Raw genomic sequence first — 18,052 nt, 5'->3', positions numbered from 1 at the left:
ATATCAAGTAACTATCAAAAGAAGGTATCAAGCCAGGGTTACTGTCTCTTAATACTTGATGCAGATGTAGGCCAACATTTGCTACAAGTTTTGACATGAAATTTTCTTTTTTTTACATGTACTTTTTATCTTTTGATATATATTTTATCAATGATATGTGTAATTCATAAGTAAAAAACACTAAGCAGAGAGACTTGGGTTATAGAATCATTTGAAAGATTTCTGTGCATGCATATAGTTTTGATTTTTGTCAACCTCCAATGCATAACAAGTCAAAAATAAAAGTACCCTGGGCAGAACTGGGAAACTATGTTAATATAATTAATGTTGATTCAAACTGAGTAATATAATTCCACAGAAGCAGAGCTTAATTAGTGTCATACTATATCTACTAACAGATTAAAAAAATCCTCAATGGAAATATATTTTGGTATTCCTAAGGATTTACCTATCTCAGAGGATCACAACACACAAAGATAGTTTGAGGCTCTCCACTCATCTTCTTATGTGGACTTTCTAGGCCCTGAGTATATTGTCACCAGTATGGTATATAAGTGGCTGGTTTCTTGGATTTACACCTGAATCTTTCTTTTATGGCAGTAGTACATGAGGTATTTAACATTTCTTCCAACCTCCTCCTCTTGATTTGGTGTCTATCCTCTGTTTCAGAGGCCATGACGACAGCCATTTTGATATCTTAACTGATGCCTAATACTATGGCCTTATCTCTCTTGGTTTTGCAAGTCTCTCTCATTGTAGTTATGAGGTAGATGCCTCCCTACTGATTAATACTCTTGAAAATGTACCATTTTCTTGGCAAATAACCACAAAACTGCACACACACACACACACTGATAAAATGCCATAAAAGTGATGTATGATATAAAACAAGGATGATGAAGGGTTGAAGCTGAAGCCGGCTTATTTACCAAACGGCTACAATCCACTTTAGACAACACAAGAAAAAGTTTAATTTGAAAAATGTTCACTTACCGTATTAGTACCCAAGGTGGTATTTGACAATGCTGTACAGTATTACTTTAAAAAGAGGAGAGATCTTGATGCTTTCAGTACCCAAACATTGTGTATCACACCCTACATGTGCAGGTGTGAATGTTTACCTCTCAGTTTGAATGTCTTTATAAATAAGGGGCTAACAAAGGATTAAAAAGAGGATAATGAACACTATGTTTTGTAGTACATAAATGTCATAATATGCTTTTATAGCAATTTAAAATCATGGTTGGTTGTCATAAAAGATAGGGATTATTGTTAATTGTACTTTTGGAGCCTCTGCTATAAAAGGGAAAAAGTCACCACAACAGCAACTAGGTCAGTCATCAATATTTGTGTTTAATGAACTGCACTCAAAAAGAGAGGACACAATACAATCAAATGCATTTATGAAAACAGTGCTGTAAAGTTCTTTAGGCACTTTCTTTTCCAGCTTGACAAATTAGCTTGAATTAACTTTCTTTTCCAGCTTGACCCCTCACAGTGTTCAAGAGAGAACTGGATAAGCACCTCCAAAGGATACCTGATCAACCAGGCTGTGACTCGTACGTCAGGCTGCGAGCAGCCGCGTCCAACAGCCTGGTTGATCAGTCCGGCAACCAGGAGGCCTGGTCGACGACCGGGCCGCGGGGACGCTAAGCCCCGGAAGCACCTCAAGGTAACCTCAAGGTTGACCAATATAGCACCATTTAACCATCTGGTTGTAGTCTCTTTTTCCACCGATGTCTGCTCTTCTTTATAATGTTCCCTGCATTCTATTATTTGACATACTTGATTCCTCATATTGTTGATTCTGAGCTAGAACTGGCAGAGCTTTAACAAAATAATATGTTAATTTATGATAGCTAAACATCTATTCTCACAATGGTCACAGATCATGTTATGAATTACAGGGTAGAAATATGAATAAGGAATTAATTTCTGGATGAGATAGACTACAAGCAGCTTATTTTGCAGTAGTGTCCAAAACATCAATATGACTGGGAACTCAGCAAATTATGTCTATCTCCTAAAGACGAGGAAAGGCCAATATCACGGTTCGATAACTGCGGCATGTTAAGGATTAAGTGACTCCAGGGCCATGACAGCACTGTGAATCAACCACACTAATTTGTGCTTTGAAAAAAGTATACGGTAAATAGTGTAAAGTCTGAGTGGGAATACCATTGTAAATGAAGTGCCCAGGCTCTATCATGGTACCTCTATTGTTCACCATATATATTAATGATTTAGACAGAGGATTAAACAACATTTGCAAAGGTGCAGATACAAAAATAAGTGGGAAATCAATTCAAAAGAAGACAATTGCTGTAAAATAGTTTACACTTTCAAAATGCCAATAAAAGATTGGCAAAAGCAGTTTAATGCTGAAAAAAATTCACGTTCTAAGCCTGGATAAAATAATAAAAGATTTACTAAATATTAGCTGGACAATGCTGAAATTATGAATTCCTGATGCAAGAAAGGTCTAGTAGTAATGATTAGCAAGGATCATAAGCCCACCCTCCCCCCCAAAAAATCACTTCATAAATGTTTAGAATAAAGCTAATAGGATACTAATATTTATTTCTATTAGTTTTAATTACAAGCCATCAACATTGTTCTGCTTTATCTTGCCCTTGTTAGCCCCGTTCATATTATGCAATTCACTTTTGGACTTTACCTACTATAAAATTAATATAAATTTACTTGAATACATACGGAAAGAGAAGGATGACAAGTTAATCCCAGGAATTAGAACTCTTCCTTATGAAAGAAATTAGAAAATCTAAATTTATATTTTATAGAAAGATGATAAAGAGTGACATGATTGATGTATATAAATGGATAAAATTCAATTCAAATACTTTATTCATAAATGTGTGTACATTTAAAGTTGGGTTAGTTTAGACATTTATAGTAAATTATTTATTTAAGAGAAAGACAATATGTAATAACTGTAATTATATACTATATACTCAATACTGTATTTAGATTTAGAAGCTATATATCAGGACTTTAAAAAAATCATTACAGTTGCCAGATTCAGAAACTATGTTGGTAACATTTTATACAAATCATTACAATGGCTCCCATAACAATCGACTTGATAATATGCAAGTTATATTTAGAGGGAGAGTTGAAAAAGTTTTGGGCCCTTAATGTTGACAGAAATGTCTCTCAGTGTACCTGTTTCACCTTTACTTTTCAATGGTGCTATTTTGCACTGCCTACCATGCTTCCTGGTCTCATGTGAAGTTATTTCCATATGTAGTTGGAACTAGTCCCTCTATATTTTCAAAGTAAATTATTATGTAACACACCCTTGCCTGTACTCTAGAGAATCAAGATTTAAACATTTTAAGCAGTCCCAATAATTTTTAAGTTTTATTGAGTGGATTCAGGTATTAAGACTTTTGCACATTCTCCAGATTAGCAATTTCCTTAACTTTGAAAGGGCTGTTAGTGTGTACTAATATTCCATACTAGAGAGAACTAGTGTCTTTTAGGTCTTCCGACATCATTATTCCCAAATTTTTTATATTGTTATTTCTTTTAATGGTGTGATTTGACTGAATTTTATGTGGTTTCTGTTTTTATATTTGTATTTTTTCTATAGCACAGGATGCCACACCATGTGCACAAATGTGATTTTGAAGCAAAGTTCTTTTAATAATTAATTGACCAAGACAATGGCACAACCTGTCCACATTAATGCAAACATTTATTAGATTGAATCATGTGCCACTAGAAGCAAGCCATGGTATCTGCTTATTGAGATTTCTATGACAGCTGCTACAAGCAATCACATAAGGCCTTTGGCAAATACTATACTAATCTCAAATTGTGGTCCTAGGAATTTGACAGACGCACCCATCCATCCAGATACAATAACTTAATTTCAATAGTCGGAAAGTGATAAGGAGGCCAGCTGGTAAGAAATTATTGATGCTGCAGAAGGAATGTAAACAAAAAATAAAGCTTACCTAAAAGAAAACAAGACCCTATGACTGTGTACCACTTACACCCAACATTTAGGCATATAACAAGTGGCGATGCAGCTAAACAAAAAATTCTGAAACTGCATTTTAAATCTATACTGTATAAAAAATTCTTATTTCATTCCCAATTTTTAACAGTTTGCAATTTCACATAAGGTTCACTTCGAGAAAGTCAACCAGGTACTAGGGTTGGCGATAAGGATCTTGTTAACAATATCCTGGCTTAGTCCACGGTCCAGCATTTTTGGAACAATGTTTTTCAGAATGTGAGTGTAACCATGTCCACCATAAGCTTCCTGTGTAAAAAAAAAAAAAAAAAAAAAAAAAAAAAAAATACATATTTTAAGAAAACAATATCTATTCATATTTGTTTGTAAAACTAATATCAAAGAATTAATAAATCAGGGAGACTTACTACCAATAATAATCAGGATTCTACACTGAATAGCAAATGCAGTACATTACAGCATTGTACTGCACATCATACTGTAGTGTCTAAAATTGTTGCACATGGAGCAAATATTCTACAAAACAAATTAAATGTTACATCCTGTTACCTCAATAACTGGTCCCTTACCACCATCCCAATAATTGGTCCCTTACCACCATCCCAGTAATTGGTCTCTAAGCACCATCTTAATTGGCCCCTGGTTGCTTGTCCCACTATCTCGGGAACTTACTGAGGGGATCTTACTGAAATGAAGTGTTGAATGTAATGAAACGTCTTTTCAGGTGGACAATTAGTAGCTCTCAGCGCTTAAGTGCTGGTATAGCCAAGCCTTGAAAAACTGCACCAAGCCTTTTGGGGGCCATCCACTGATGTACTAGGAGGCAGAGCAGAGCCTGGGATCGGATATCTACCCAAAACCAAGAAGAATAAAAAAAACACCACAAAATATATGCGAGGCAAAATAAGCAACAACTTGAAGGAACTGATTAACCATGCAGTAAACTAAGGTAAATGATTATTGCCGCTAGCAAAAAAAACCTAACCCTCATGTACCTATACAGATGGCAGCCTGGGTGACTAGGTAACCTTGGACAACTACCCAGTTCACCAATGAGCTGTCAGTAACAAACCCTAAAATACCCTGCAGGGTAAAAGGGGATAGGGAGTTACTGTGAGCCCAACAAAAAAGATGCATTTCATTTCATTCAATGCTAGATTTCTAGGAGGGTCCATTAGTAATTCCATGAGTTTGCTTCTAACAGTGCTTCATCAGAGGAGGATAGCTCTTCTTTAAGGAAAATACAGGATAAGTAGTCACATAGAAAATAGAGAAGATGCCGCAAAGCTGGGAAACATTCAACAAGTAGTGAAAAGCCAACATCCTAGTTGACCATAAAAATTCTAGAGCCTGGATACTAGCAGTAAACATATCGGCATAGATAACTGCCAAAGTAGAAAACTTGTACGTCCCAATTTTCAGGACGATTCTTTCTTGCTTTCCTAATGTCCATAAAGCACACTTGTCTCTCGACAGAATCCATGGTGAATCTGATACTTTTGATATCGCTCACCTTACGTGTTTCTGTCCACACTACCTGATCCTTTCAACTTGAAAGCAATGGACTGGGAGGGGAGGCCTATGAAGCAAAAACAGAGGACATTTGGAAAGGCAGATTTGTAAACTTCATTCTGGAGACATTCATGTATCAACATGTCAAGCAGGCCACAAGAATGAGGGAAGGGGATGTCCCATCAATACTGGATCTAATATTCACCAAGAAAGAAGAAGAGATATTTGACATCCAGTACCTTCCTCCCTTGGGAAAGAGTGATCATGTCCTGTTGGAAATTAAATATGCTTTGCATTGTAATCTAAAAAGAGAATGGGGGACATTGAAACCGTTAATAAACTCAATTTCAAGAGATGACACTATGGGGAACTTAGAAAATTCTTTAATGAGTTTAATTAGACAGACTTGTTGCTAGGCAAGGAAGTATGTGAGATATGTGCCAAATTTTTGCAAAATATACGATGAAGGCACACAAACATTCATACCAAAATAGCGATGCAGGACCAGAAAACAGGATTGGTTTAACAGAAATTGTGAGAGAGCCAGAGAGGAAAAGACAAGGAAATGGGTTAATATCAGAAGAGGCCCAACCCACAAACATATCAGCATTACAAACAAGCAAGAAACAATTACACAGCAGTGAGAAGAGAGGCAGAAAGGAACTCTGAGAAAGGTATAGCAGACAAATGTAAAACAGATCCAGGCCTTTTCTATAAATTCATTAAAAGCAAGCTGCAAGTAAAAGATAAAATCCAGAAATTGAGAACGGGGAACAGGACTACTGAAAATGAACATGAAATGTGTGAAATGCTAAATGAACAGTTCCAAAGTGTGTTTGTAAAAAATGAGAATTTCAGAGAGTCGGGCCAAATACCAATTCCAGAACACGCCATAGAATACATAGAGGTAGCTCCTGATGAAGTGGAAAAATTACTCATGGGGCCAGAAAGAAATAAAGCGGTTGGACCTGATGGAGTTTCACCTCGGGTGCTGTGAGAATGTGCAACTGAGCTGAGCATTCCACTCCAATTAATATTCTGGACATCCTTATGTACAAGAATCTTAGCAGATATATGGAAAAGGGCAAACATAGTACCAATTTATAAAAATGGTAGTCAAAAGGAACCTCTAAATTATAGACCCGTGTTATTAACATGCGTGGTAGTCAAAACACTAGAAAAAAATAGATAAAGCCAAATGGATTGAACACCTAAAGAGTAATGAGTTTTAGTTGCTTTAACATCACAGGTTATTAGTATCAATCTCTCTGAACAAATATATGTTAATTAAAAAAATCTAAGAGGAATTAAAGGTAAAAATGATGAAGTATTACAGCAATTATAGGGAAATCAAGAATAAATATATACTAGTATATTTTTTGGATTTCAACTAAAATGCTTTTCCACCATTACACCTAGATTATTTTGAACTTAAGTTAAACAATTGTCTGATATTTTCATAATGGAAACTAGAGTATTACTATCATGAATAGAACCATTCTCAACACATTATTCAAGCAAACAAAAAATGAATACTTTATTTACTAACCAAACGGTGCATGGTGTGAATGTCATGAGATATAAGAATTTTGTCTTCAAAGCCATTGTCAACCAAGTGCTTGATCCGTGAAATCCTTTGTGCATCAGAAGGCATGTCAACACTTGTGTTAAGCTGGTAATGAGAAGTTTCTATCCCAAACAAGTCATACTCACAATAGGTGCCAAGTGATGCATACTCCACTAATAGATCTAATGTGTGGATGGTTCCTAGAATAACATTATAAATTTAGTTTTAAAAGATTATAAAATGTTAGGCATGAAAAAATATTACAGAAATGGTACAATAAAAGAATAAAGAGAAATAAATTAGGACAGCTGAAACAAAAAATGATAAATAAAAATACACTGTACATCATTTTTGCGACTCATTACATGTCAGGTCCAGGAGAACACTTATACCATCTCCTTTTTCTCTCTTCTTCTTTCTCCACCCTCCTCTTTCATGAAAGGTATTTTGAAATAGAAAATGGCATATGCACAATATGCAGTCTATAGTATTTGGAAAGTGATAAATGTTTGTTGATTTGGTTCTGTATCCAGCATCTTGAATTTGAAATAAAACAATGACTATGATAAAGTGCATTTAGATGTTTAGCTTTAACTTGAGGTTACTATTTACATCCATCTTGGATGAACAGTGTAGGAATTACCTACCCTGTTTATTCATGGTTCTTTCCCCCTTTTCTTTTTGCTGACCAAAAGTAATTGGACATATTAACATACCTGTACTCATAAATACAGTTAACATATTTAGAACGTGGTTGCAAATTCCTTTGCATGCGATGACTGCCCAAATCCTGCAATCAATAGATATCACCAAACACTGTTGCCATCATCAGTTCATTTATTTTCTGGGCTTTTTGCCATCAGTCTTGCCTTCAGCAAGTGAAACACATACTCAAATGAACTTGGGTTGGGTAACTGACTTGGCTAGTCAAGAATATTTCCTTTTTCAGCCCACAAAATATCTTGGTTTCTTCAGCAGAAATGTGGGAGAAGGGAAGTCCATGTCCCTCTGCAAGGGTCTCTTAGTACAGTTGGATTCACTAACCACCAAACACAACTACAATATTGCTACAACATTCGATCAAGTGTAACACCTTCTAGCAGGTTATAACAATTATCTAACCAGTTGTACCAACTTTACAACAAGATGTAACAATTTTGTAACAAAGTAACAATAGTGACCGTTACATTATGTATTTGCAGGGTGTTACGGACCCGAGTCCAGCTGTCGTAGCACTAAGGCAGTGACGACAACACCATCTGTGAGTCCGCTCCCGAAACCCCCTCCAAATGGACAACGCCATCTAGTGAGGACGGGATATACCGGCCACAGGGCTATTCCCGTCTTACTCAGCTCGTAACATGGCCGCTGCTGACCTCTGGTGAGGTGGCGCTTAGACAGCAACGCCATCTATGGAGTGGATAGGTGGACATTTGTGTCTAAGCCTGTAAGTGAGGTTCCCTAGTCCCAGTACTAATGACGTGTCTGATTACAGAATCGACCTGGGACTGCTGTATTGGACGATGGAGCAGTCTACCCAAGGCAGCCAAAGTCTCTCCACGAGTTTGCTCTGAAGAAGCTGTGAGTCACCCCCGGACGAACACTGTTGAGAGTGTTAGCCTGCCTGTGACGTGGCAGTATCAGGAATCGCCTTATCCAGGGCTGGCTGGTGGAAGAGACTAGCCACTGTGGTACTGAGAGAGGAGAGTGATCAGCGGAATCACACGAGGCTCCTGCCTAGGGCTCGCAACCCTAGTATCGGTCGTGGAGTGGCCTACACAGCGGAGCTGATTGGAACCTGCCAGCTACAGGCTGGATTGTGGTTGACGGCCTCCACAACGGAGCACCCAGTGGGACTGTGATTTGGCTGGCCTGTGGCCAGGATAGATTCGCCGAGAGAAGCCAAGAGGATTCATCGTGGGCCACGGAGGAAGGAACCAGGGCTACTCAAAGTGCGCACCGTGGAGCATCCTGTGTCTTCAGAGGAAGACAACTCTGTATATTTTCGTGTAGTTATAAACCCCGTGTGATTGTTATTTTATTTATATGGTGGTGGTGAGAATATATATATACATCAGAACATTTGTATCCCTCCCCCTTTATTTTAACTTGCGTTACGGAACACATCCCTTGAAAGCCTCTACTAACCTGGGGCCGGATTCCCAAATTCTAACAACACCAGAAAAGAACCCGGTTACGCCCCAGTAGGGCCGTAACACAGGGTATCGACTAACAATTGTTGATCCAGGGTTCAATTCCCTGGATGGACAGATTTCCTTTCACCTAATGCCGCTGCTCACCAAGCAATAAATAAGTAACCAGAAGTTAGGCAATCATTGTGGGGTTGCATCCTAGGAAGGGTCAGAAGTTTGAGGTTTGGGGACCTCGATACAAGCCTAAAATATTTATATTCAGTCTCCTTTCTCCAGATAAAAAGTGTTTGTGCACTTCATAAGTCATCCTGCTTCAGCTATTAGCAGTCCCAGTTCCAGTAGCAGCCATACATGCCCAAGGCATAATACTACCTCCATGTTTCAAAGATGAAGTGCATGCTCTGGATCATGAATAGTTCCTTCTTTCCTCAATTTCCTCTTTACTCTTCATCTGTCCATAATACTTTGTTTCTGAACTCTACAGGTTTATTATGTACTTTGTGGCAAACTGTGACCATGGCATTCCGTTATTAAGGCTTACCAATGGTTTACATCTTGTGGGGAACCCTTTGAGGCTATGCTGGTGTAGTCTTATCTGTAAGGTCGTCTTCCACATGTCTATGCATACATTCTTGAGTGTTCTTGATTTGTTTACAGTTGAAAAGGGTCTTTACAACTGGAAGTATCCTTTGGTAATCCACTAATGCGGTCGTCCATAGCACACCAAGTTTCTTCATCTATGCTCAATAGTCCAAATTATATGGGGCCGACCCCTACTGAAGTTAGCCAAAGTTTTTACTGGGAATGTCCAAAATTGTTAAAAATCTGAATTTATACAGGCTTTTGAATGCAAAATTCTTGGTAACTTAAATTTGTAAAGTTGAGAGAATAAAACTCAAATATGAATTCTTTCAGATTACCAGGAGAATTGGGTTACAAGAATCCAAATTATCGAGCTCTTACTGTACTTGTGGTAATCCATAAAATAATTTAATTGCATTCTATTGTAACTTTCTGAGAAAACCATGAAGCATGCAATACTAACTATCAAGGTGACCCATCACCATTTTCTGGGGGTCTCCGCCTGCTTCTGTGTAGATACGGAAAATTTCTTCAGGAGCACCATGGTAACGCCCAGGATGAAACATCACTGGACATCCCACAAATGCCTGTGTCTCTCCTGCTGCTTGGATAGTGCGACGTTCAAAGTCTGGAGAGAGAGAGAGAGAGAAAAAAGAAACGGCAATACATTAACAATAGAGTTCAATTTAGACTATCTGGCTCTCTTTCACAGCAGATTAAAATTAAAGTAGAAATGCCAGCCATTAGAGATTAAATGAAAGTACAGTATTGCTTGAAGAAAAATTAAATAACCCAAGACAATTAAATTTTTAACCTTTTTAATGTAAGACAAAAAGCATGTGCTAACTCTGAATGATAATGATCAAATTAAAATAAATACCCAATGGCAAAATCTGGCTAAGGGAAAACAGATGCCCATTGAGCAGACTGGCCCTTTGAAAAATGAGTTAGGCCAAGTAAGTGATAATGACAAATTCATGGTATAGTATTCTAAACAAACACTATGTACAGTATCTGTATTTACTAGAGAAGAACTTGATATTTAACCTACACCTGAACAAATTTATGTAGGTGGTGAAGAGGAAGTTATTCAACAAACAGAAAAATGCCCAAGAAGTTCCGAGGACCAGACAAAATCTTTGCCACAAATCAGTGTAAAAAAATTTATAAATGGGTTGTATTTTGCAACTAAAAATATAAAGTATGCATATTTGTTGTATTTATGGTGACATTCTAATAATTTAGAACACACTATGCTTCATATTAAGAAAGGTTATCATTATATAAGAGAAAATGGCTAAAACATTTTTAACACCTGGGAGTGCAACTATTAATAGTCGACAACACTGCCATGTGCAATAAAAAAATTAAAACAATTTCATTCCTTCTAAAATTGTTAAAATGTGTTAATAATAAAAAATAATAAACAAATCATAGAAGACATATTTTGGCTGTAATAGGGCAAGGAAGTCTGGCAGGATACATGCGCTGAAAGAATACACGTCCAGGGCCAGTCTCCTCCACCCGAGCCGTCAGGCAGGAGTTGCCACAAAGATATTACCTAACTTATTTCAATGTCCAATTGATTTTTTCTCTCCTTTTTTGGTTGCAGTAATATTCTTCAATAGTGTGTAGTGTGACATATTTATATAATAAAATGTGTGAACCATTGCTACACTCAGAAGTATATTAGCAATTCAAAATTATGTTCATAAAACTATGAAATAATATTTTTGCTGTTATTACACTATATACAGTACACATGTTATATATAAGTACTGTATCTATATTTTTGTTCACCATAATGAACCACTAGCTGGTATGGCGAGTCTAAACAATAATCAGTGTAGGAATTACCACATTAGGCCGCCACACAGTCAGCTGACAATGCTACCTCACTGCCAGGATTTCTCTTCACAGCATATTGTTTTTGTTATTACACTATACAGTATACACATGTTATATATAGGTATCTACATTTTTCTTCACCATAATGAACCACTAAGCTGGTATGAAATTTCCAAACAATAATAACAGCTGACACACACCAGTCAGCTGACGATGCCACCTCCCCCACCAACATTGCTCCTCCCACCACATCACACAATCACTAATTCTCACCACAGTGCTGCCATTATCAGAGTCCTGGTAACTAAATACTGTAAAATAATAATTTTTCACAAGTTTATTTTGTAAAGGAACATGAGAAATCATTTCAAGATTCTTAGATGGACCAAACAGTGGCAGTGTGCTGTGGATACCTGCCTAGCAATGTGAACTTCTTGAACAGAATTTTGTTCACTGATATCTGAACATTGTACATGGTCTATATCACAATCAGGCTCTTCTGTAAGACTATCACTAAATAATAGCAGTTACATGTATATCTGAACATTTTTAAGCAATGCTGTGGTCACAAGCTGAACAGCAGCACTGTTAGATGCATGAGCCAGCCTTGGTTGCTCACTCAGTACCGAGGCCTTCTCACCCGTGAATTATACCCACAATTTTTTTTTAAATGGCATCTGTTTATTGGAGCCCTGAGGAAGCGGATGTGAACCCAGTAGAGTTGCAGGACTTTTAAACCTTACTTTAAAAAGTATATATATATACAATGTGCTCCATGCAAGTAGTTAGACCAAAATCGTAAATATACAATTAGCGCCAGTCAAGGGTTAAAGATTGTCATAGTATAAATGGAAAGTACTTTTTTTATTAGAAATGCAATAAAAATTAAAAAAAAACACCTACCATACAATGGCCATGAACAACCAATTTCACCAATGATGCCACATTTTATATCAGGAGTGTCCCCACATCCAAATGTTAATTCCATTGTCATAGAATTCACCATATCTTCCACAGATATACCCAAGGTTTCTTTGTTTTGTGCTGCCATCACATAGTAACCTGGAAGAACAAACAAATCCTAATCAAATAATTCAGTTGGAAAAGATGAACAGTTTGAGTAATGTTTAGAATGTAACATACTGTAATTTTCCTTATGTATTCTCATCTGCTACACCTTCATATTAAAGCTGGCTTTAATTGTACTCTCAATTTGGGCTAAGTTAGAATTCTGTCTATCTAATCACCACATTTCTATTTTTACAGATATGAAATGGTTAGCGATTTTGGTGTTCTTTCCCAGCCGAGTAAATTGTTTCATGTTCATATTTCCACTGCTGACCACTGGATGGGGAGGTTGTGTGCAGGATAAACATATCAATTATGAAACTAGCTCATCACATATGTAACCTGCTTAGCTTGGACCTTGTACTTGTGGTCCGTCTTGAACCTGTTTTTGGCATAACAATACATGACTTGATAATGGTCCAAGATGGACCCTATGCTGTCATCTCTTCATTTTCTGATGTGTGGTTTTGATATCATAACAATAGTGTATACATTAAATTTTGCAATTAGCTTATCAAGGCTGTAAATTGCTTAGCCAAATGAATTTTGGGGTTCAGTTTCTGAGCCCATTATGTGCCTCGGTAACCTTTTCCACTACCAACCACAGATGGGTATCAGGTACATAATAAATGAACTAAACATATATAAATATTTGCACTGAAGGTTAAGAAATTTGATATTTATTTGGCCAATTTCAAGATATGAAACAAATAAGTGTGAGTTACTTACAAGAGTGAATAACAATACAATGTTGCAAAAGTAATAATAACTGGTGGCATGAAGGTTTGTGTAAACTTTTTACTTAAATAATTGTTGAGAGACTGATAACAGATAAAAGTTCATTACAATTTTTACTGCATCCTAAGTCTTATCAACTTGCTTACTTATTTTTTAGTATGTGAAAAGAATACACATTTTGTGCATGAAGTATGTAGTACAGCACTGGCTCCATCCCATGTACATTTGCATATACTAAAATAGGATGAGTTTTATGCTTACCTGCTCCTGCTATTATGTTAACTCCATGCTGTTGACTAAGTTTCCGCATAAAGGAAACGTTTCTATTTAATCCAAATGTGCTGTTTTCAACAATGGTACCTACCACCATGTTTCTTGAACTCGCTAACTTCCTTCATTACTGCCTATCTGTACTTCAGGTTGAGTAAGATTTATGTTGAATTTGTGACTGTACCTATAAGCATAAAAAATATCAACCAGTATCGACAAAATATTGTTTTCCATGTAGCAGAGATATAGCATATTTAAGCCAGATGTTAAAATGGAAATGTATGTATTCTCAAGCATTATAGCCTACATTTACTTTTCTTAGATCAAAAGAATATACAGTGATAATGTAACTTATTTTATTAATAAAACAAGGGTAACAACAGATGGTAAAACAAGGGTAACAACAGATGGTAGAAATGTAATGCTTCAAATCAGCAGATTCATTATTTATCAAGAGTTCCTTATAATGTTATTTATCAAGAGTTCCTTATAATGAGTTAATATAATGTGAGCTTGACTGATCAAGATTTCCCTACAGGAATTAGTGATGGTCTTCTGTGTAAATACTACAATAACTGTACAGTTTAGGAGTTGGGAATCATATATGGAATTATAAAGAGAAGCACATTCAATAAAATAAATATCTCATAACTTTAAAGAAAGAGGGAAAGAAGGACATGCAGACATATTATTTACAATATAGTACAGTACATGTATTATAAAAGGTAGCATTTGAGAAACAAATTTAGCAAAAAGCAGACCATACAGCGCGTTAATTACCTAGCATGTTTATTTCACTCCCAAGGAAAACTTTGCAACCAAGGACGTGGAAAGGATACTGCAATGGATACCCTTTGTTCACAAGCATGACTTTACATACGGATTTTGTCTGATCCATCCCAAATTTTCCATAGTAAACTTGCAATCTTCCATGTACTTCTCCTCTGGTTTGGCTGGAGTAAATGCCACATCAAACTCCATAAAGAGATGCTCATGGGTTAGAGTTTTGCCCAGAGAGCTGGGCTCTACCAGACCACAGACTGAAATGCAATATGTATAATCTATATAGAACAATTATTTGATGCTTGGTCATAATGTTTTAAAAGTGTAAAATATAATGTACAGTATTGGGAAATAAAATGTTTATAAAATAAGAAATATGATTTACATAAATTTGAATTGATGGACAAAATTATCAGTGTGCAATTGCATGACTGCACTTCGAAGTTGTTACAAACCCAATTCATTACACTTTCTAGTAACCTATTAACCTATCCATCCTTTTGTTTAGATAGCACTTTTTGTAACTCTGTGAACCACTGTACATACATAGACATAATGGACAATTAGATAGTAGAATTTAGTACTACAGTATTCACGAAAAAATAAGGCTAAAAAAACAAACTTAAATATTCCTAGGCCTAGTATAACATATATGTACTATATTAGGTCTCACATAGCATGTATTAGGCCTAGGAAGGTTTAGGTTAGGGTTAGGTTTTCTTTACAACATCAGTACAAAAATTTCCGGTTTGTCCAAATTTCAACTTTCTAATTGCCTTTTACGTCAATATATATATGATGGTCCTCATTGTTATTATAAGTACAGAGGAACCTCAGGTGACGAGTAGCCCCATCTACGAGCATTTCAGGTAACGAGCGAGCCACTCGCAGAAAATTTGTCTTGAATAATGAGCTTCCGCTCGGTTAACGAGAAAACCACGTGGTGCTTCCTAGCTTTCCCGCTGGCTCTCGGATGCCTAAGACGACAATGTTGTTGTTGTTGTTGTTGTTTCGCAATGAAGAACGTTTCACATGACAAGCTCAATGCCGGAAAGGATTAAATTCATTAACCGAGGCACCACTTTACTACCTAAACAGGAGGATTGGTTGCTTTTAACATATACTGAAATGTACAAAAAATTATGTACATACACAGCAATAAAGAACAATATGGTCAAAATATGAACAAAATATCGCAACCCAAACCATCTAACCTTACCCAACGATCCTTAACTTTGTATGAACCTTAACTTTAGTAAATAATATATTTTAGTGCATATATTGACTATTTGATATGCATTATTATTTGTATATGCAAAACAATAATAATAATAATAATGATATAATTAATAATCAAGGTTTATTTTAAGAGTACCTGGAATAGGTAGTCATCATTTTGCACCTATGGGAGAAAGTGGAGTCAATAGGTATGAGAGTAAGTTTCTTAATACAGTACTGAATGCATTTTTAAGTGTAAGGATGAATTTTGATGGGGTGTGTATTAGGTACACTGCATTTGATGATATGCCAGTGTACTTTGTTCTCTGAAGTAAGTTGGGCTCCCACACACACATTTTTTATGTTTTACAAACGTTAGGGATTATATTCTGAAGTCTGAACATCCCAAAAAAGTCTGAACTTCATTTTGTTCGGTACAGTATCTGTAGTTAGAACATGGGGAGAGTATGAGAAATAAATGTATCAAATACAGTACTGGCACTAAATGTTTTAATGAGCAGAGTAGACTTTCAGAAAACCTATAAAAATTAATCCTATTTTTCCTATATCAAACCTGAGTATGAGTTGCACAATTTTAGCATTACACTAATTTTACAGGTACACAGCCCCTGCTCAAATCAAGTTTAGATAAACTAATAGTTTATCTAAACTACTTAGCCAAAAAATCACCGGGTTCTAGTAAATGAAGCCATTATATAACCACAGCCACAAGGGGCTAGCAACACTGCAAACCAGGCATGACACGGAGGATCTCATAACACTTTTAAAACACTGAATAAGTTAAGAGGATGTTGATCCAGATAGTTCCAAAAGGTCAGATATAACACAAACAAGGAGCAATGGTTTCAAGCTCAACAAGCTTGAGAACAGGAGATGCTTTTTCGTCCACAGGGTTATTAACCCATGGAACCGCCTACCCGCCGAAGCTGTAAGTGCAAAATTATGCTGAATTTCAGTATATACATGGAAAAGATTAACAAGGAAAGTTGGTTGGGGGACCTTCGACAACCTGTTGGCTTCCTGTCCTCATCAAGGGTTAGTGGCCTTCAGGTAAATCAAATAACTAACCCTTCTCCCCCACACACCCTCAGGAGACGTATATGGGGGTCCTTAATAGCTATCTAGGACTTAACATTCACCTGTCTGTACTTTGTCCTTCATCTTCCAGACCAAATACGGTTTGATTAAGGTTGAATCAGATCTTGGCACGTCAGAGGGTTGTTACAGAAGCGTCAGTAATTATGCTATGCTAGAAGCGAGTGAGACACCATACTGAAACCTCAGTTCAGGGTTGCCAGATTCAAATTGCTAAAAGTAGCGAGCTGACGGTCTAAAAGTAGCGAATTTGTAATAAGAGTAGCCCAATTTTTTGTTTAGTGACTGATACGGGTTACAAAGTAATCTATTATGATATATAGAGTACATTAAACGATTTTAATTGTTTTATTAACATTACCTCTGCATATATATATATATATTTAACCAATATGATAATAGGATAACTTACCAATATTTACTGTTTGAAGCTTAATGGGTGTGGAAGTCCTTCCACGTCTTTACAGTTGAAGATTACCAACATCTTGATCTGCATCCACAACCTCGTTCTTGTATATTGCAGACTCATATTTAAGCATTGACATGAGTGGTTCAAATGACGAGCAACAAGTTACATATTCTTCAAGATATGTTTTGATTCTCAAGACTGATGTCAAAAGCTCAAGTCCCATTCCCATTCAAGATTTCTCAGCTTAAGTTTTCACAGATGTTACTCTTGAAAATATCCGTTCAACCAGGGCATTACTGATTGGCAAGCTGTATATTTTCAACACAAACTCAGCGAAGTCAATCAGTATGGGATCGCTAGCAGTGTTCTTGACAGTTATTGTCTTGGTCTAAAATGACGATTCAGATGTCGGAATTTGTCCCTTACAAATGTTGGACTAGTCAATGGTTAACAGTAGGCGCCACTGACTTTCAATTTCACTAAGCTTAGATTGGTCAGCTAATACTAACGGAAGTTCCGAAAATGGTAGCCATGTAAGCTAAGGCATATGATAGGTAACAGATTTTTCACTTTTTTTTATAGTTTCAACATTACTTATAATACTAGAAAGAAGCTATTTGCAAGCTTTCATTAAAAAATTATCGCATCTTTCTTGAACATTTTGAAACTTTTCCTGGGTTGTAAAATTGTTTTGTCTGTTAGTGGCCAGAAGTGTTGAAAATTCGTAACCAAAGTCAACATTTCTCCAGGGGCAGATACATAGAATTGTAGTCCAAATTAACATG

General features: G+C 36.4%; 1 protein-coding gene across 1 annotated transcript; it reads right to left on the bottom strand.

The window, feature by feature from the left end:
- Nucleotides 1-2,563: 2,563 nt before the first annotated feature.
- Nucleotides 2,564-17,062, bottom strand: LOC123774578 (phosphotriesterase-related protein). The gene is given in 9 exon segments (XM_045768959.2): nucleotides 2,564-4,291; nucleotides 7,065-7,282; nucleotides 10,281-10,445; nucleotides 12,569-12,727; nucleotides 13,733-13,832; nucleotides 13,834-13,875; nucleotides 13,877-13,925; nucleotides 14,622-14,781; nucleotides 16,903-17,062. Coding segments are annotated over 9 exon segments (1,053 nt in total). The 5' UTR covers nucleotides 16,925-17,062; the 3' UTR covers nucleotides 2,564-4,153.
- Nucleotides 17,063-18,052: the final 990 nt, after the last annotated feature.

The sequence above is a fragment of the Procambarus clarkii genome, chromosome 51, assembly GCF_040958095.1.
Source record: "Procambarus clarkii isolate CNS0578487 chromosome 51, FALCON_Pclarkii_2.0, whole genome shotgun sequence".
Taxonomy (NCBI): Eukaryota; Metazoa; Arthropoda; class Malacostraca; order Decapoda; family Cambaridae; genus Procambarus; species Procambarus clarkii.
Note: the sequence above shows the minus strand (reverse complement) of the source record. Positions and strands in the feature narration are given on the sequence as shown.